The sequence below is a fragment of the Otolemur garnettii genome, unplaced genomic scaffold, assembly GCF_000181295.1.
Source record: "Otolemur garnettii isolate 467f Iridium unplaced genomic scaffold, OtoGar3 scaffold00178, whole genome shotgun sequence".
NCBI lineage: Eukaryota > Metazoa > Chordata > Mammalia > Primates > Galagidae > Otolemur > Otolemur garnettii.
Genome location: NW_003852573.1, coordinates 359,746 through 378,057, shown reverse-complemented (window position 1 = coordinate 378,057; position 18,312 = coordinate 359,746). Strand labels below are relative to the sequence as shown.

The following is an 18,312-nucleotide window of genomic DNA, read 5'->3' as shown; positions in this document are numbered from 1 at the left end:
TAACTGTCCCCTTAAGGCAGAGTAAATTATGGGGCGTGAATGAGGGGAGGCACCCTCTCAACTTAGATCCGACCTCCCCGTCGCTTCCAGTTCCCTGGACCACCAGCCCCAAGGTATTAGGGTTGGGTCGGAATCTGGAACTTTTCTTAGCCGGGGTTAGAGCCGGGGAGTAGGGTGGGGAGAGGCGGGGCAGGACTGGGCGGCCCAGCAACGCAGAGGATCATATTTCTCTCAACCCGCCAATCCGGGGAGGTGGTGGGCGTGTCTAAGCTGGGAGGCGTGGCCTGACGGGCTGCGGCGTCCCGGGGCGAGGCGCTGACGTGAGCTGGGTGCACCTGGGCTGGGCAGGTAAGGGCCGGTGCGGGACTAGGAGAAGAACTCGCAGCCCCTACTTGCGTAGAGCCAGGTGCCCCTTGGCTAAGCCGTCGAGCAGCGTGGTGGCAACAGGTGAACTCAGCTGCGGACTTGGTTCGGGGACCTCTGCTTCTGGTAGCCGCATTGAGGACAGGTGGGGACGCCAATTTTCTGGAGACCAGCTTGAAGGAGGGAAGACACGCCCGCGGGTAGGGAAGGGTCCGCCCTAGACTTTGAAGGGGTGAGAGAGCTTGCTTGGGGACGTCTGTTTGTTTGGGGACGTCTGTTTGTCAGTGGGGCTGGGTGCCTGTCGCCCTCCTCCAAGTAGCTTTGGGCGGTCCCAGTGCTGTAACGCAAGGCCCCTCCCGACCTCACACTTAAGAGCGTTCCTGTTCCCCCGCCGAAATGGAGGGCGCTGCTCTTTGCCCCCGACCCGTCCCACCATTCGATTGAACCAAGGAGCGCTCCCCTTCAAGCTCACCAACTTGCTTGGCCACAGGCCTCCGTGTCCCCGAGAAGGTACTTCCTTGGTCCTCCAGCCCTTGGTCCGCCAGCTCTTGGGTGAAGTTTTGGGAAACTGGGGAAGAGAGCGGCTAGGACCTTTGGTGCTTTGGCGAGTTTGTTTTCCTTCCCTGAGTTTGTTTAGGACAGTTAGGCCCTTCGCCCTGGGCCTGGGAGACACCCATGGATTTCCAAGGAGCCTAGCTAGGTGTTGGAGAGGGTGGCACTGGCTGGGGTGTGGTTGCTCTGGGAGTGAGGCCCTCTTTGCCTGAAGGGGCTGGAGGGCAGGTGTAGAGACAAGGGGAAAGTCTCCCAAGCCTGACTGCAAAGGAGGCCTGAGCTGCCACTCTTTCCTGGGATCCTGCTTTGTGGTAAAGGGGTCACCCTGTCCCAACCTGTCCTCTTGGTGGGGGTCAAAATGGAAGCCAGGGGAGGGAGAGGGTGAAGGTGCTTGGTGAAGGCTGGTGCTGACCCAGAAGAGTGCCCTGAACCCCCCACTTTGACACCCTCCAATTTCCATCTGGCAGGGAGGAGGGGTATGGGGATTATGGCTAGAGGCCCAGAGTTTGCCCTTAGGGGGGCTAAACCAAATGGAGGGAAGCCTGAGGAACTTGGTGGATGGCATTTCACTTTCTTTCAAGAGGAAGGGGAAAAAAAACAGACCACTGCTAAGACTTGTCTGTGAGAAATGGCCAGAGTTTTTGACTTGGAGCAAAACCACTGACAGCAGTGCCCCTGGAAACTAGTCTGGGCAGGGGCTGCAGAGGTCATAATGGGTGTTGGAATGGCAGTGTGAGAGAGGACAGCTAGTAGTGCCCTGGGGAGGATGAAAGTGTCCCTGCCCTATGCTCATTGAGAAGCCTAGATGGGTGGGTTGGCATCTTTCTCAAAGGATGATTAAATGTGTGTTAGAGACATGGGGTTTGAATTTTGCTGTGATGGCAGCTGGAAATACCAAGGCTGAGTTCAGTTAGGCTACGATTATCCTACAGGCATGAGGGTTTGGGTGGTGAGAGTGTTTAGAAGGAGAACTCTGATTTAGGTGTCTTTGAGAGAGTCCTCACCAGTCACTTTATTGGCCCTCCATGCTGTTGGGACTTTTGTTTGTTTTTGGTTTACTCTCTGTGTTTGGAAGACCGGAGGGACTTGGAAGGCAGGGTGCGGTGGCAAGACCTGATACAGCACACTGTGACTCAGGAGTGTTGGGTCTTGTCCCAGATAAAGCGCCTAATATTTTTGTGCCTCAGTTAACCCAGCTGTAAAATGAGGATAATAATACCATGTCCATGTTTATAAGGGTGAAATCGGACATATTAAGTAAAAGTTCAGGTAAAAATTGTAAACTGTATTCAGACAGGAAAGATTGCTGTTGCCATCCTTCATAAGAAAAGTCATATTATCCTGTGGTTAAAAAGGTTCCACTTGTAGATTTTCTTAAATTACAACTTGAAGAACGCATCACTGTAGAAAAATGTGAATCCTATGTAAAAGGACACAGGAGGAAGTACCCATAATCCCATTACCAGGTAACCATTACAAATATCTTTTTGCTGTGGTGTATTTCTTTCCCTTTGTCAGTTCTGTGTGTATGTACACACATACGCAAGTAGGAGTTATGTTTTGTTACAAATGGAGATACTGCTATCCACTCAATATTGTATGTCACATCCCAGCCCTCAACATCATATATATATTTTTTTGAGACAGAGTCCCACTTTGTCACCCTCGATAGAGTGCCCTGGTATCATACCTCGGAGCAACCTCAAACTCTTGGGCTCAAGTGATCCTCTTGCCTCAGCCTCCTGAGTAGCCAAGACTATAGGCGCCCGTCATGCCTGGCTATTTTTAGAGATTGGGTCTCGCTCTTGTTCAGGCTGATCTTGAACTCCTAAGCTCAAGGAATCCACTGGCCTTGGCCTCCCAGAGTGCTAGGATTATAGACCTGAGCCCCCATGCCCGGCCCTCAACACCATATTTTAAACATTTCCCCAAATCCAATAAAAATTCTTTGAACACCTGTCGTTAATAAGCCTGCTTGATACTGCAGCCTGCGGATGTGACGTAATGAACCATTCATTCCTCAGTCATTTTGGCGATTTTCGGTTTTTCCCTCTGCCTGTTTTTAGAGTCATAGTTACTGGGCAGTGGGTAGGGAGAGCTTGCCTGACTTTGGGAAGGAGGAGAGGGTTTGCTGTGAGGGAAGTAGGGCAAGGAGTGAGGCTCCTTCCATGGGGCTGAGGTGGGGCTGCTCAGGTGTAGTCCCCATCTCGGGAGAACACCGAGAACCCAGGGCTTGATCTTTATCGCTGATCTCTATGGGTGGCTGCTCCTCCTTCCCCATCACTGGGTGCAGCTTCTGGTCTTGGCCTGGTTGCCTTAATTTTTTCTCTATGGGCTATGGATCAGCTACTATAAGCCCTTTTTTTCAAGTCCACAATCAGTCAAGAGGTGCAGGCCCAGAGGCAGGACTTATCAGTAATGCAATAGAAACTCTCAAAAGCCCCTCACTGGGTTAACTGGTTTGCTGCCTATTTCTCTATTCTCCTTTTCCTTCCCTTCACCTATCCCCCTTCTAGTAGGGCTAGAACTGGGGAGAAGGTAGAACTTGCCCTTAGAGAATATGCATTCCCTCCTCCTTAAAAGGTGTAAATGGACTCCACGGTTTGATGGCTTCACAAGCTGCCCTAAAAACACCCTAAACAAAGGCCAAGGACATGGGGGCACTTGAACACTGCATGCTAACCTTACCTGCCCACTGTGAGCTGTGCTCCCAGGGGGAAGGTTTCAGTTGCAGGACTTGGTAATTGGGTCAGAAGGCTCAGGCGAAAGCAGGTCTTGCCTTGTTCTTAAAGTGCCAGAGGCTGAGCTGGGTTTGGGTTTTTCACTTTGGCTGGGAGTCTGGGTAGGGGGAGAAATGATGTGAAGGGGCCACCCCCCCAACTCAGCTCTTCTAAGTGGGAGCCTTAAGCTGACTCAGTGGGTTTGGCTTCAAAACTGTGATCCAGGTAGGGATCTTTTTGGCTTTGAAGGTGAGTTATTTTTCTTCCTCGCCTCAGGCCATCCTGGGGCTTGAACAGCGTCCACATAGATTTCCTTAGGAAGGAACGTCTGGTGAAAACACTGAGCTTCAGTGTCAGTAACTAACACAGTGCTTGGCACACAGTAACTGATGAACAAATATTTGTTGAATGAGTATTATTTTTTTTTTTCCAGGAGTCTTTTCTCATCTTAAGTAAGAACACCAAAAAAATCCAAACAGTGTCCCAGGCAAACAATTCTCCAGTGACTGGTTTTTCCTTTGGGCATCCAATCTGGGCAGGTCTTTGTTTTCTACTCTAAGTGCGGGCTGTGTTGAGTGTTATCTGCTATGCTCGTGTATTTTTATGAGAATCAATTGCAGACTTTACCCAGGCTGGCTCCTGCAACCAATCGGTGCACTCTAGCCTCTCTGGGGAGATAAACAGACCCAGGTGAGGAGAGTCCTAGTCGTGTAAGGCTCGTCTCATGACTGTTTTTCCGTAGTCCAGGGTTAGGAATTGTGGTATCTGATTATTTTAGTGCTTCTGCGCTTGACCAGACTCAGTTGTGGGGAAGTGTTCTCCAAGTCTTCTCCCAGATTTTTACAGTGTCCTGTGGGTAACCAGCTGATACCCCTTTTTCTTGGTACAGAATCTTTAGGTGGCCTAAGAGAAGGGCAAGCCAACTCAAGACCCGGCTCTTCAGATCTCCGGGGACACACTGCCTGCTTTTCCAGGTAAGTGAGGACACTGGGATCTAGGACCCACTCCTTACCTACTTTTCTCAAACCACAGTGCATTATTTCTTACTGGAATATTCCTATTCACCTTAGTTGTCTTATGTAAAAAGAGAACTTGCTTTGGCTTTGTCTGTGTACTTGCTATTTCTATTAAATTTTTCCTTCTTCCTCCTGAGACGAGATGAAAAAGAGCATTTTCCCTTCTCTACCAAAACCCTTGGTACTTCAGGAAGAACCATGTTCCAGCAGGGATGACATCACCTTTTAATTTGTCTGCTTCAGGATTTAAGTAGAAGAAATGTGATCTACTTGCATGATAAGTCTGATTTGGCTAGAGCATGAAGTATAAATGGCTTTGGAATAAGAATCAAAAGAACCTTTTAACCTCTTTTCTTTTCTTTCCCACCTGGCACAGTTTATTCCCATATTTAGTTTCTTTGCAGTAATCTAGTGAAACTGTAGCTCTGTTACCCGGGAACAGTGGCTGGGAAGAGTTCCCAGTGGCTGGCCTAATTCTCCTGTCCTTCCCCTACCAGATCATGGCCCTTCACCCCCGCAGAGTCCGTCTGAAGCCCTGGCTGGTGGCCCAGGTGGATAGTGGCCTATACCCTGGGCTCATTTGGTTACACAGGGACTCCAAACGCTTCCAGATTCCCTGGAAACATGCCACCCGACATAGCCCCCAACAAGAGGAGGAAAATACCATTTTTAAGGTAAAGGTCTTTGTCTACCATCTGACTTGAATTTTTTCCCAATTCTTCCAGATGTTCCTGGGCTTGTTTGTTGATTTTTTTTTTTTTTCCTATTTTGGCATGAGGACTATACTAGATCTAAAACTCTGATGAAACAGGGAATGCTTATGTTTGGGCACCTCCTTACGATGGAGTAAGGAGGCATAGTACTTCCTCTTGTTGGGGCCTGTCTACAACAGTTGAAGTGCTCTATTCTCAACTCATGTCTCAAAGGATATGAGGTGGGATGGCTAAACTCCTATAAATGATTGATGTGGTTATTCCAAAATCTATCATGCGTGAGCAGTTGCCTTCTCCTCTTCATTCATTCAGGGCTCTTGTTATGAAGAAAGGTGCTTGGGCCTAGGCATGATATCCAGGCCAGGATAGAACTATTGGGTTTTAGCAGGTACCTAGCACAGCCTGTGGGATGGTACAGAGGGCCCTCAGCAAGTTTTTCTTTTGATATTAAAATACTTTGTACATATCCATAACCTCTGACTAAAAATAAAAAGGCTAGGTGTGATAGCTCATGCCTATAATCCTAGCATTTTAGAAGACCAGGACGACTGGCTGTGTGGGTGGCTCACACCTGTAATCCTCTGGGAGGCCGAGGCAGGTGAGCTCATGAGTTTGAGACCAGTCTGAGCAAAAGTGAGACTCTGTCTCTACTAAAGATAGAAAAACTGAGGCAAGAGGATCACTTAAGCCCAAGTTGGAGGTTGCTGTGAGCTCTGATGCCATGCATTCTATCCGGAAATAGCTTGAGACTCTGTCTCAAAAAAGAAAAAAAAGAAAGCCAAGGTGGGAGGGTAATTTCAGACCAAGCATTTGAGACCTACCCACGTAACATTACAAGATCCCATTTCTACAAAAAAAAAAAAAAATAGAAAAATTGGCCAGACATGTGGTCCCAACTATTCGGGAGGCTGGGGCCGGAGGATCAATTGAGCCCAGGAATTTGAGGTTGCAGTTTACCATGATACCACTGTACCCTAGCACAGGCAACAGTGTAAAACCCTATCTAAAAAAAAAAAAAAAAAAATTATAAGTTCTTATTTTATGTTTTCTTAAATTAAAAATACCTCTGATAAGATAATTTTATTTAACTGACAACTAGATTAATTATATAGCATTTCACAAAACTTAAGTGAAACAAAAGTGTGACTTAAGACAGAAATAAGTGGACAGGCTGGTTGTGGGAAGGGACGTCATGTGGTTTGTAACCCTGTAGGCTGTGCCTCTGCTCCAGACCAACTTTTCTCTGCTGGCTACTTCCATCTCATGAGTAGCTTGAGACAGACACAGAAAAGTTTGTCCTTTTCTTCTCTGAGCATTAGCTGGAAGTCAGAAGTGAAATTCAGTCCCTACTGTGAGCCTCTCAACATTTATGCCCCCGTTTCATGCTGAGATTAAATCAGGAAAAGGCAGAAAATGTGGGCTTAGGACTCAGAGGAAAGACATCCTAGAGCTGTTTCCCACTCAACTCATTGATGTCAGGTATAGAGGGGAAAGGCAGAGAAAAAAATTGGCCTAAGGGTGCTTAGAAAGTAAATGAGTGCTCTTACTTTAGATTTTAAATAGTGATGTTAAAAAAGATAAGGGAAACCAGCACCAATTATTGAAGTGAGCATTGAGAAGGGAATGAGCCTGTCCTGGCCTACTTGTCTTCTCCTGGCCTTCGTGTGAAATGTTGAAGCATATGGCAGTGGCTGGCCCTGGGGAAGAGGCTGGTTCTTGAAAGCCCCACTCCTGAGAATGATCTGCCTATTTGAGGCTTGAGGAAAGGATGGTTGTGGGAAGGCAGTGTTGCTTTATTTACATCTGTGTCTATTCGCAGAATTGGGGAGTGGTCTGCGAAGTCAGAACAATGAGGATACTTTCACAGATCCCAAGCTCTGATGGGCTATTAGCAAGATATGCAGCCGGGGGCACTAGCATCAAATGGGTGCCTGTGACCATGACCTCATTCAGTTCTCATGGCAACCCTATGAGGGAGGCATGACTGTCAAATTGTATCTCAGAAGGGTTGAGTAATTTGCCAAAATCACACAGCCAGTATGTGGTGGAATTTGAACCCATATTCATCTTTTCCCTGGCAGCCCCATCATACTGACCCTTCTGATCAGGAATTGGAAGACCTGGCTTCAAATCCTCCTACCACCAACTGCGTGTGTGGTCCTGGGCTAGTCATGTCACCTCTCTGGACTTCAGTTTTTCATTTAGTAAAATAAGGATGAAACCAGTCTTGGCTGCCTCATAGGATTATTATGAGAATGGAGTGAAATAAAGTATGGGGAGGGGTTTGCAAAGCACTAAAATAAAACAAAACAAAAAACCCACAGAAGTTATTTACATTTTAGGAAGAGAAATAAGACATTCAGAGGCAAGACTCAGAATAGGTTTGAACAAGTAATATTTATAAACCACAATGATTGCCTTATGGTACCTCTTAGGTTCTCCTTTCTTGATTCCAAAGTTCCAGCCTCAAAGGGTGCAGCCCTCTGCTGCATCAGCCTTGGGTCCTCAGTGCCATATGAGGAGGTTGGGGCGATAGATGGCTGTGTGGTGGAGCAGGAGGGTTGGGGCCCTCATTCTTGATTAGTCTGGCTGCTTTCCAAGGAGGGGCAGGGCTTTAGGGAGCCACAGACATTTGCAGACCTCTGCCAAAATCTGCACAGCCTGAGTCGGCTGGGTGGGGCCAGAGTGAACATGGGCACAGAGGATCAAACAGAAGGGAAAACGTGTGGGGAGGCAGCAGCCAGGTACCACCAGGCAACTGGAGATATGCCTCCCAGATATTAGGGACCAGTGAAGTTGGAATCTGAAAAGGTTTGGCTAGAATGGAGCAGCAATTAGACACCCTCGTGCCTGCTAAGCCACCTGGGGCAACACAAGTTCCTTGGACTTCTTCATATCACAAAACAAATGGAGGAACCCAAATGTGAGAAGCTGGTAGGAGGAAGTGAGCCTGAACTGGAGGAGGAGGATTTAGATTAGCTCTGGTAAGAAACTTCCTCATGATTGTGAGGCTGTGCAGGGGGTGACTGAAAGAGATCACAGATCTCAAAGGATAGGGCAGAAAAAAATTTAATTTCAGCTTTGGGAAGAAGTCTTTGATCAGAATCAGGTGGGGAATTGGATTTGGACAAGTGATGTGCCCTGTTAGCTTGTAAAAGTTGGTGTATGGTCCTTGTCATGAGTTCTCTGCTAATGGTATTTCCTTTTTCTGTATTAGAACATGTTATACCCTTGGACGAAGCTTCGTGATCAAGGAATGTATTAGCACCAGCTACTCAGGAAGCTGAGGCAGGAGGATCACTTGAGTCCAGGAGTCTGAGGTTGCTGTGAGCTATGATGATGCTACAGCACTCTACCCAGGGTGACAGAACAAGACTGTCTCTAAAAAAGAAGAAAATTAGCAATGACAGAGAGTGGACATCCTATGAGCAGAAACACAAATGCCAGTTCAAACTGGAAGGGGGACTGGGTTTCTACTTCCTGCTTTGTTCCTGAGGACCTAGGTCTATGGCATGAGCAGCCTAGGTTTTCACTGGGGAGACCACTTTATAACCCTTGTCTGGGGAAAGTGCTGTGAGTTTCCATATTTGAAAACCAGAGAGAAGAGTTCAAGTGGTTTTAGTCCGTGACGGCAGCCACTAGTGTGGCTGACAGCGTGTTTCCAATTAAGTAGGAATTTGAGGGGATAGGGGAAGGGCGTGTGTGCAGAGGGTAAGTTTATTAGGACTTAGGCTTTCAGCCACTCGGGCAGGCTGAACCCCCAGAGTGTGCTTCTTGTTTTAAATTAGACACTTGGTATCTATACTTTTTTATTTATGCATCAGATTGAGGACTGAAGGGAAAGGACTAACTAGGCCAAACTCTTCCTATCACCTGCCATCCCTCTTTGTTGTAGCCATTGTTGTATAAGGAACTGATGTGAAAAAAGAATAAGGAAAAAACCCTGAAATTCTGCTATCCGTTTTGGTGCATATTGAGTTCACTTTCAGCCCTTCGTTCTAGCAGTGTCATCTTGACAGGTACTGGTACCTATGTTGAGATAAGGCTCCACCTTTCAATAAATTGTGTTTGCACATGGCTTAACTTCCCTTAGGCCCCACCCTGTCTGGTCCTAAGGGCAGTGTTTCCTGCTGCAGTCTCTGTAAATTGGGGCTACAGTAGTGGGGCAGTCATGCAAGGGTGCGTGTGTGTGTATGTGAAAGGGAGCATGCATTTTTTAGTGTTTCTGGGCAATAGTAGGCACTCACTGCAGTTTTCTGTTCCTCAGGCCTGGGCTGTAGAGACGGGGAAGTACCAGGAAGGGGTAGATGACCCTGATCCCGCTAAATGGAAGGCCCAGCTCCGTTGTGCTCTCAACAAGAGCAGAGAATTCAACCTGATGTATGATGGCACTAAGGAGGTGCCCATGAACCCAGTGAAGATATATCAAGTGTGTGATATTCCCCAGCCCCAGGGCTCCATCATTAACCCAGGTGAGGTCCCAGGTGTCAGAAGAAGGTGGGTAGTATGCCATGATCTGTATCTCTTAAAGAGATAGCTGGAAAATAGCTTGGTTTATACAGTTGGGTTTTCTTTTGTTGTTGTTGTTGTTTATAAAGTTTAAGACTGGTAAATCAAGAAAGCCTTTCCCTGGGAAGAACCCAGAAAACAAAAGATAAACTCTGAAAAATCCTCTTGCTCACTTAGTGAAATGGTTATGAGCCTAATAGCTTAGAGCATGAGAGAGTAGAGGGTGTAGAATTCTACTGTAAAAATATCCTCTCTTGGGGCTTGAGAGGCCAGGTAGTTGTGAAGAAGAAGGAATTAAAACTTAGAAGGTTTGAGTTCTAAACATGGTTCTTATCACTTTTTTGTTTGTGGGACTTGAATCCATTCATTTGACCTCTTGAGCCTCAGTTTCTTCAGCTCTTAATTGTGGGATCTCATCTTTCCTGCCTACTTCAAAGGCTACTGTGAGAATCAATTGACACGACATATAAAACCTATTAAGTTCTTTATAGGTGTTAGGTGAGTGATCATTTAATTTGAAGGATACTTTGACTAAGATAATACCTCTTGATCCTCTTATTTACTCTATGCTTAGCAAGCACTGACTAATTTAGACTTGTACTCCAGTGAATCCACTGAGAGGGAGGGGTCTTTCCTCATATTAGGCTTACAAGGATGAGAAACTGGTGAAGCTAATGTGTAGGTAACAAGTAAGAGATTTCTAGTAGAAGGAGGGTTGGCAACTTCTGCCTAGGGGAAAAGAAGAGAGCTTGTATTAGGGCTCTGTTGGTAGAATGGGAACTAGGGGTTAGTGGTTCCTTGATTCCCATTCCTTTTAGCTGGGGCATTGAGGGACTTACTGACTCCTACGAGCCTCTCTCTGTGCTAGCATTCCCTAGCTTGGGTGATGAGTCATCTGCAGGGGTAACAGTGCAATCTGAACTGCTCACCTGTGAGCTTGTATGTCTTGGGTAGGATCCACAGGGTCTGCTCCGTGGGATGAGAAGGATAATGATGTGGATGATGAAGATGAGGAAGATGAGCTCGATCAGTCACAGCACCATGTTCCTATCCAGGACACCTTCCCCTTCCTGAACATTAATGGTGAGTGGGGTGGTGGGTGGCACAGAGGGAGAAGGATGATATAAGCGCTTTGACCTTAGAATTGGTCTTCTTGATCACCACTGTCCTGGAAATGGGATCAGGCCCTATAATTGCCCCAGGGTAGAGTGCTGTGGCTTTAGTCTACGTCACAGTAACCTCAAACTCAAAGTTCAAGTGATCCTCCTGCCTCAGCCTCCCTAGTACCTGGAACTATAGGTGCCTGCTGCAGCAGCTGCCTATTTTTTTCTATTTTTAGCAGAGATAGAGTCTCTGATTTTGCTTAGGTTGGTCTTAAAATCCTGAGGTCAAGCGATTCTCTCACCTCAGCCTCCCAGAGTGCTAGGATTCTAGGCATAAGCCACCATACCGGCCCGGCTGCTGGAGTCAGAGGTGAGGGAACTCTGCCAGCCCAGTTGCCCCAGTACAGTGGGTTCTCGGTAGAGAGGAGAGAACATCTTCTGAATCTTATGTGTGATCATTCAAAGAAACAAATAATTTAAATTTATTCTCACTCTCACGTATCAGTGGTTATAAATGTTGCCAAGTTCCTTCAGGCCAGGTGTGGAAGTCATTTTTATGAATTATAGTCAAACCCTTTCATCATGGTACATACATAAAAACTCTGTGTTACTTCCTTAATTGGGATTACTCTGCTAGGCTGTACCATGGGAACTTGTGGTTTCTATATCCTTTAACACGATGCTAGATTAACACTAGATAAATCTGATAGGATTTATCTGCAGGAGACTTTTTCTTTTATGGACTCGAATTCAGCTTCCCAGGATAAATGAGTTGAGAGGTGCAGGGCACGCTGTGTCATAGAGCAGTCACTGAATCTTGCACGGCACTTCCTGAGGCTGCTTGAACACAAGCTCAGTTGTTTTTCTGCAGATCCCAACTTCACCTGTCCACTGAAATGCCCCTCCTCTAATGACCTGCATCTAATTGGTCAGCTTTTCAGACTTCTTAGCATATCAAGATGATTTCTTTAGGATTTTGGAGTACCTTAGTCTAGGTGCTGCCCCTACCTTTGAGAAACAGGAAATGATTCTTACTTTTTGTTCTCTAGCCTTCCATCACTTACCCTGCCATTTGTATCTTTGCAACCAAGTGATGCGTATCAAGAAATTTCATAGAGAACTTCCAGGTCAACATTGCCACATGCTATGTTCCCACTGGAAGACATTTTAAGAGTTGGATATCTAGACCTGTGTGTTCCTTTCTCAAATCCTTGGCTGATTCATTCTGCTGTTTGCACCCCTTAAAAGAGTGCAGCCTATATCTAGGATCCTGATTTCCTACTTCTGTTCATATTTCATTAAAGCTAAAATGTGTATCCTCAAATTTTGGGCTGCTTTGGATCCTTTTTGGAAAGTTACAGCATAAACATTAAAAACTGAAAAGTAAAATGGGAACAAGATTTAACCAGACTTGTACATAAAGGGTCAAAGAAACATTAACCTCTGTGATTTCAGAGCTGTTGGAGCAGAGAAGAATTGTTGAAGAATAAATGCCTAAGAGGTGAGGCTAGGAGGAGAAACCTGTAGCCTTTGGAGCAAGTCAACTTTGACATTAGCAGGGAAATAGGATTTTCACTATTTTCTAAAGCTTTAATTGGGTCATTTTGAATAAATAATACTTTCACGTGATTTAAATTTGTAATGGTACAAAATGGCAATCAGTTTAAAGATTTTCCTTCCACTGTGTCCCTGAAACTTCCAGTTATTTCCCCGTATGAGACAGCTCTTGAGTATGCTTGCACACATATAAAAGTATTTATTCATCTATTTATTTATTTTTTATTTTTTTTTTGAGACAGAGTCTCTATGTCACTCTGGGTAGAGTGCTATGGCATCACAGCTCACAGCAACCTCAAACTCTTGGGCTTAAGTGATTCTCTTGTCTTAGCCTCCCAAGTATCTGGGACTACAGGTGCCCACCACAATGCCTGGCTATCATCTTGTTGTTGTTGTTGCAGTTGTCATTGTTGTGTTTAGCTAGCCCAGGCCAGGGTTGAACCCGCCAACCTCTGTGTATGTGGCTCTACCCACTGAGCTACAGGCGCCACCCCCCAAAAGTATTTATTTTTAATGAGATTTCTATACATTAGCACTTAAAGCTCATTAACTATTTCAGTTAAATTCATTCTATGGAAGACAATCAGCTTCTATTTAATTGCTGACCTCTCACTCTTATCTCTTCTAATTTAACCCGTACAGAAAATTTATTTGTCTATATGTCAAACTTCAACAAGAAAGGTTTCTGGAATGATGAGTTTATGGGATTGAAATCATATAATTAGGAAGGATGGGCAGGAGAACCTTGTTTCTTCCTCTGTTAGTTTTGGGAATCACTTAAGGGGCGGAGGGCACTGGGTCACAGCTCAGTGTTTGACCCCTGCTTACTGACCTTTTAGTTCTTAGAGCCTCATACTAGGTAGTGTGCATACATGGTGCCCCTGCCTGCTGACCACATCCTTCTGTTCCAGGTTCTCCTATGGCACCAGCCAGTGTGAACAATTGCGGTGTGGGTAACTGCAGCCCTGAAGCAGTGTGGCCCAAAACTGAACCCCTGGAGATGGACGTTCCCCAGACACCTATACAGCCCTTCTTTAGCTCTCCAGAACTGTGGATCAGCTCTCTCCCAAGTAAGTGAGCCCTGATCTTTCTTACTGGGTCTTCTATTCCTCTTATAGTCCTTTTCTTGTTCTACCTTCTGCCTCCATTTCTTTGACATGTATGGAATAAACTACCTGCCCTCTCTGTCTACTTCCTGGCTGGCCAATGAGTCACTAGGGAAGAAGTACAGAATTGGTGGCCCATCCTTGTTTGCTCACAGGATGCTCTTATTGGTTACAGCTTTAGGTTACTCACCTCTTAGGAGTATGGGAGGCCCAGGTTTATCGATCTGGTTCGGGGATTTAGTGATAAGGCCAGTTGTGGGATATGGAGATTAATGGCCGCTGATTTGGTTTGGCTCTTAGATCTTGAGGGGCTTTTGAGCCCCGAGAAAAAAAATCTCTTTCTGACTTTGGGAAAAATTTATTTCAATGAAGAATTGATGTCATTGCCTGAATCTTCCTTTCACACTACACAAGGTGGGGGTGTTAATGCTAAAATTTTGTCCAAGGGGCTAAGTAGCTTTAATAAGGCCTATCAGGTTCAGTGGAGGTTTGCTGAGTGAAAATTAACTTGGCTGTGAACTGTGCCCTTTAATGGTGTATTGTTAGAACAGATCCCCAGTGTGTGCTCATGTGTGTGGTTTTTAGAAAACTGGTATTTTGTGGTGTTTGTTGTTGTTCTTTTGTTTTTTTTTTTTAAACAATGAGACAAAAACAAGACACAAATCAAATACCTCAGTTTATCTCCTTCCAGTGCCTATTGATGTGAAGACTCAGTATGGTGTGGAGGAACTAGGACCACTTTGCTTGGTGAAATTGCAGCTTTTAGGGCGTGGTCATGGAATAGATATAGTATAGCTGGACCTTGAACTGTCTGCTTTCAGGAAGCCTTTTGAGTGAATATTTCAGGGATATGTTGATGTCTCCTTTTATTGCAGGAAGGATAACTATGACAGTGGCCTTCCTGAATGCTATTGAAAGGTGGCTTGATCTTAATGGACATGCATGAGTCATAGGGATGGACAGGCAGAGCAGAGAAGCAGGACTCACTGTCATCTCTAACCTTGCAGTGACTGACCTGGACATCAAGTTTCAGTACCGTGGGAAGGAGTATGGGCAGACCATGACTGTGAGCAACCCCCAGGGCTGCCGGCTCTTCTATGGGGACCTGGGTCCCATGCCTGACCAGGAGGAGCTCTTTGGTCCCGTCAGCCTGGAGCAGGTCAAATTCCCAGGTCCGGAGCATATCACCAATGAAAAGCAGAAGCTGTTTACCAGCAAACTGCTGGATGTCATGGACAGGGGACTTATTCTGGAGGTCAGCGGTCACGCCATTTACGCCATCAGGCTGTGCCAGTGCAAGGTGTACTGGTCTGGGCCATGTGCCCCATCGCTTGTTGCCCCCAACCTGATTGAGAGACAGAAGAAGGTCAAACTATTTTGTCTGGAAACATTCCTTAGCGGTGAGTCTTTTTGCAGAAGGTTGATGGTGGTGGGAATTCCTCCCTGGAAGTATATTTTCTATCAACCCTCCCTGTGCTGGCATGGTAAAGATCTAAAGCAAAATATTTCCTCTTTACTGAAATGAAATAGATCAGGGAAAAAAGAAAAAAAAATATTTCTTGTGAAGGTCAAGGGAGAAGAGAGCCTTGGTTCTGAAAAAGGTTTCCTGGAGGTGACCTAGGAAACACAGAAAGAAGTTTCACTCCAAGCTATTTTTAGGTTGGTTGTGGCTCCTTCAGTGGCAGAAGAAGGAGACAGATTTGTCTCTCCTGAGATGTTACCAGCTAATCTTTAACTTTGGAAGGCGACCCTATTCATTGTACTCAGCAGAACACACACTCTTTTGGGAAATATATGAGTAGCAATTCAAGTAGATGATTTTTGGAGAGCACTGAAGTGTGAATTTTATAATGTGTGAATCTCAAGTCGAGATCACCAATGTCCAATAGGAATCTCTGAAATTTGTTCTGTCCAGTGTATTTGTGCTCTCTGATACGGTAGTCACTAGCCACATATGGCTGTGGAGAATGGAAATGTGACTTGACCAAGGAATTGTTTAATTTTAATGTTCCAAAATAGTAGCCACATGTGGCTAGTGGATATTGTACTGGAAGGCTTACACAGTGGCATTTACTGAAAGGATGATATGGAACAACCCAGTATTCCCAAACTTCCTCTTCTATCTTCTGCAGATCTCATTGCCCACCAGAAAGGACAGATAGAGAAGCAGCCACCATTTGAGATCTACCTATGCTTTGGGGAAGAGTGGCCGGACGGGAAACCCTTGGAAAGAAAACTCATTTTGGTTCAGGTGAGAAGATAAGGATATGTCAACAGCTCTTCCCCTTTTTGCCAAAGATTTACCCTCTAGGTCTAGGTTTAACCCAGGTTAAGTATCCCTCAGCCTGTGTGGGTCTTAATATCATCAGATGGGGTAGCAGACTCACTGTGTACAGTAGGACCACACTGGGTCCTTAAAGTGGGTGTCTAACTTAGTAGAGAACCTTATCTTTCATTCTCTCGCTGATATTATAGTCTTGTTGAAACCTCAAAGGATATGACCCTTTCCAGTTTTTCTTAGAAAAACCTTCTGAGTTTCTTTTCAAAAGATAAGCTTATTCTAGGAGTTGACAGCAAGAGCACTTAGGGTTGGCCTCAGAATTCTACAATGAGGCAGGCAAAAAATTACATTTGGTAAAAGTCTTGCTAAGTAAGCAGTCCTTTAGGCACATGATGTGATTCTGCATATAGTTTTTTTACCTTCATTTGAACTAAGATATAGAGAGGGCCTTGATAGGCAGTCTGGAAAGATGAAGGGATATCCTATGTTAAGACTTTTTATTTTGAGGCAGGGTCTCACTTGGGCTAGAATGCAGTGGTGTGATTATGGCTCACTGCAGCCTCAAATTCCTGGGCTCAAGCAGTTCTCCTACCTCAGCCTCTGGAGTAGCGGGGACTACAGGCACCTGCTACAATGCCTAGCTAATTTTTCTATTTTTTGTAGAGATGGGGTCTCACTCTTGCTCAGGCTGGTCTCAAACTTCTGGCCTCAAGCAATCCTTCTGCCTTGGCCTTTCAGAGTTCTAGGATTACAGGTGTGAGCCCCCACACCCAGCCTCTGTATTTAGACATTAGACAAAGGACTTCCCCAGTGCCTCACTCCTCCCTTCAGTCTTGAGTTTATCCTGCTCTTTAAAAATACCTTTCCTGGCTCAGCACCCATAGCTCAGTGGCTAGGCGCCACATACACTGGGGCTGGTGGGTTTGAACCCAGCCTGGGCCTTCCAAAAACAACAGCGACAACTACAACAAAAAAATAGGCAGGCATTGTGGCGAGTGCCTGTAGTCCCAGCTACTTGGGAGGCTAAGGCAAGAGAATCATTGAAGTCCAAGAGTTTGAGGTCGCTGTGAGCTGTGACGCCATGGCACTCTACCGAGGGTGACATAGACTCTGTCTCAAAAAAAAAAAAAAAAATGCCTTTTCCTCAGCAGATACCTGTGTCCTCTGTGTCCTGAACAGGTCATTCCAGTGGTGGCTCGGATGATCTACGAGATGTTTTCTGGTGATTTCACACGATCCTTTGACAGTGGCAGTGTCCGCCTGCAGATCTCCACTCCAGACATAAAAGATAACATTGTCGCTCAGCTAAAGCAGCTGTACCGCATCCTTCAAACCCAGGAAAGCTGGCAGCCCATGCAGCCCACACCTAGCATGCAACTGCCCCCTGCACTGCCAGCCCAGTAATCGTCAACACCCTTTGCTTCCTTCTCTTTTTTACAATATTGTACATATAGGATATTTTTTATTATTCACATTTAACCAGCTTTTGAATGTCTCTATTCCTTAACAATGTTAGAAGTCTCTGATTCTCCAAAATATGCCTAGATTTAAAGTTGATTTAATTTATGGAAAAATCACTCTCAGACTTTTGTTTTCTTTTTTCAACTTCCTAACGGTAGTATGATATAGTAAAAGATTTGTCCTGAGAGTTTGGACACCAGGGTTGTAGTTGCAGCTTTGCTTCCCATGTGACCTTGAATAAGTCTTTTAATCTGTGAGCTTCAGATTTATTACTTATAAAGTGATAGAATGGAATGGTACCTAGAATTGCTTTCACCTTTAAAACTCTGACTTGATGACTTTATTCTACTTGTACAGGAGGCAAAATCGCCTGGAACAGAACCCTTCTGCATTGCTTTTGTACCACATTTTTTCCCCCTTGCTTTTATTAAAGTTCCCCAAGTGCTGATTTGTCTAGAATTGAGCTCTGTTTGACCTGTTCTGCTAGTAGAGTAAGCTTGCTCCCTGATGGGGGAAGTGAGAAGGAGAGGAGCTGGCTGGTTGCTTAGGAACCAAGCTTGATATCTAAATAGAAGTGGGTGCCAAAGTCTGAAAGTCACCCAGCTCGTGGAGAAAAGGTTCGTAAATTTGGCTTCTAAAGGGAAGCTGTTAACACAGAAAATCTAGGGATTTTGTGGAAGAAAGAGTTGTCAGGTATTTACCTTGTCACCACTCAAACACCATTGTGCGGGTGTGCGTGCATGCATGCGTGCGTGCATTGGGAAGGGGGTGATGAGAATATGACTTAGGTGGCAGTCTTTAGAGGCAGGAATTCTCTATTTTATTTTCTGAGGAGGACCTAGGAGTGAACTGGGCATCTAAGATACAGTCCTATGATTATAAAGGGGACAATTCCTCCCTGCTGAGAGACTTTTAGAGTCTTTTGTCATTT

At 45.4% G+C, this 18,312-nt stretch overlaps 1 protein-coding gene across 3 annotated transcripts; it reads left to right on the top strand.

Moving 5' to 3' along the window:
• The first annotated feature begins 296 nt into the window (after window positions 1–296).
• IRF6 (interferon regulatory factor 6) lies at window positions 297–17,829 on the top strand. Of its 3 annotated transcripts, none has more exons than XM_012811862.2 (9): window positions 297–508; window positions 4,525–4,609; window positions 5,149–5,325; window positions 9,632–9,836; window positions 10,828–10,956; window positions 13,445–13,603; window positions 14,647–15,039; window positions 15,772–15,890; window positions 17,100–17,829. In XM_012811862.2, the coding sequence occupies exons 3-9, from the start codon at window positions 5,152–5,154 to the stop codon at window positions 17,322–17,324; spliced, it is 1,404 nt and encodes a 467-aa protein (XP_012667316.1). In that variant the 5' UTR covers window positions 297–508; window positions 4,525–4,609; window positions 5,149–5,151; the 3' UTR covers window positions 17,325–17,829. The 3 variants fall into 3 exon arrangements, with proteins under 3 accessions (XP_012667316.1, XP_012667317.1, XP_023375259.1); XM_012811863.2 differs by lacking the exon at window positions 297–508 and adding an exon at window positions 523–563; XM_023519491.1 differs by lacking the exon at window positions 297–508 and adding an exon at window positions 4,321–4,325.
• The last annotated feature ends 483 nt before the right edge of the window (window positions 17,830–18,312 follow it).

What these genes read in the sequence shown, in the direction of transcription:
- IRF6 (XM_012811862.2), top strand. Translation starts at nt 5,152, where the DNA reads ATGGCCCTTCACCCCCGCAGAGTCCGTCTGAAGCCCTGGCTGGTGGCC. An exon ending in AGGAAAATACCATTTTTAAG is followed by an intron (nt 5,326 to 9,631) that starts GTAAAGGTCTTT and finishes TCTGTTCCTCAG; the next exon opens with GCCTGGGCTGTAGAGACGGG. An exon ending in TCTGGAAACATTCCTTAGCG is followed by an intron (nt 15,040 to 15,771) that starts GTGAGTCTTTTT and finishes TATCTTCTGCAG; the next exon opens with ATCTCATTGCCCACCAGAAA.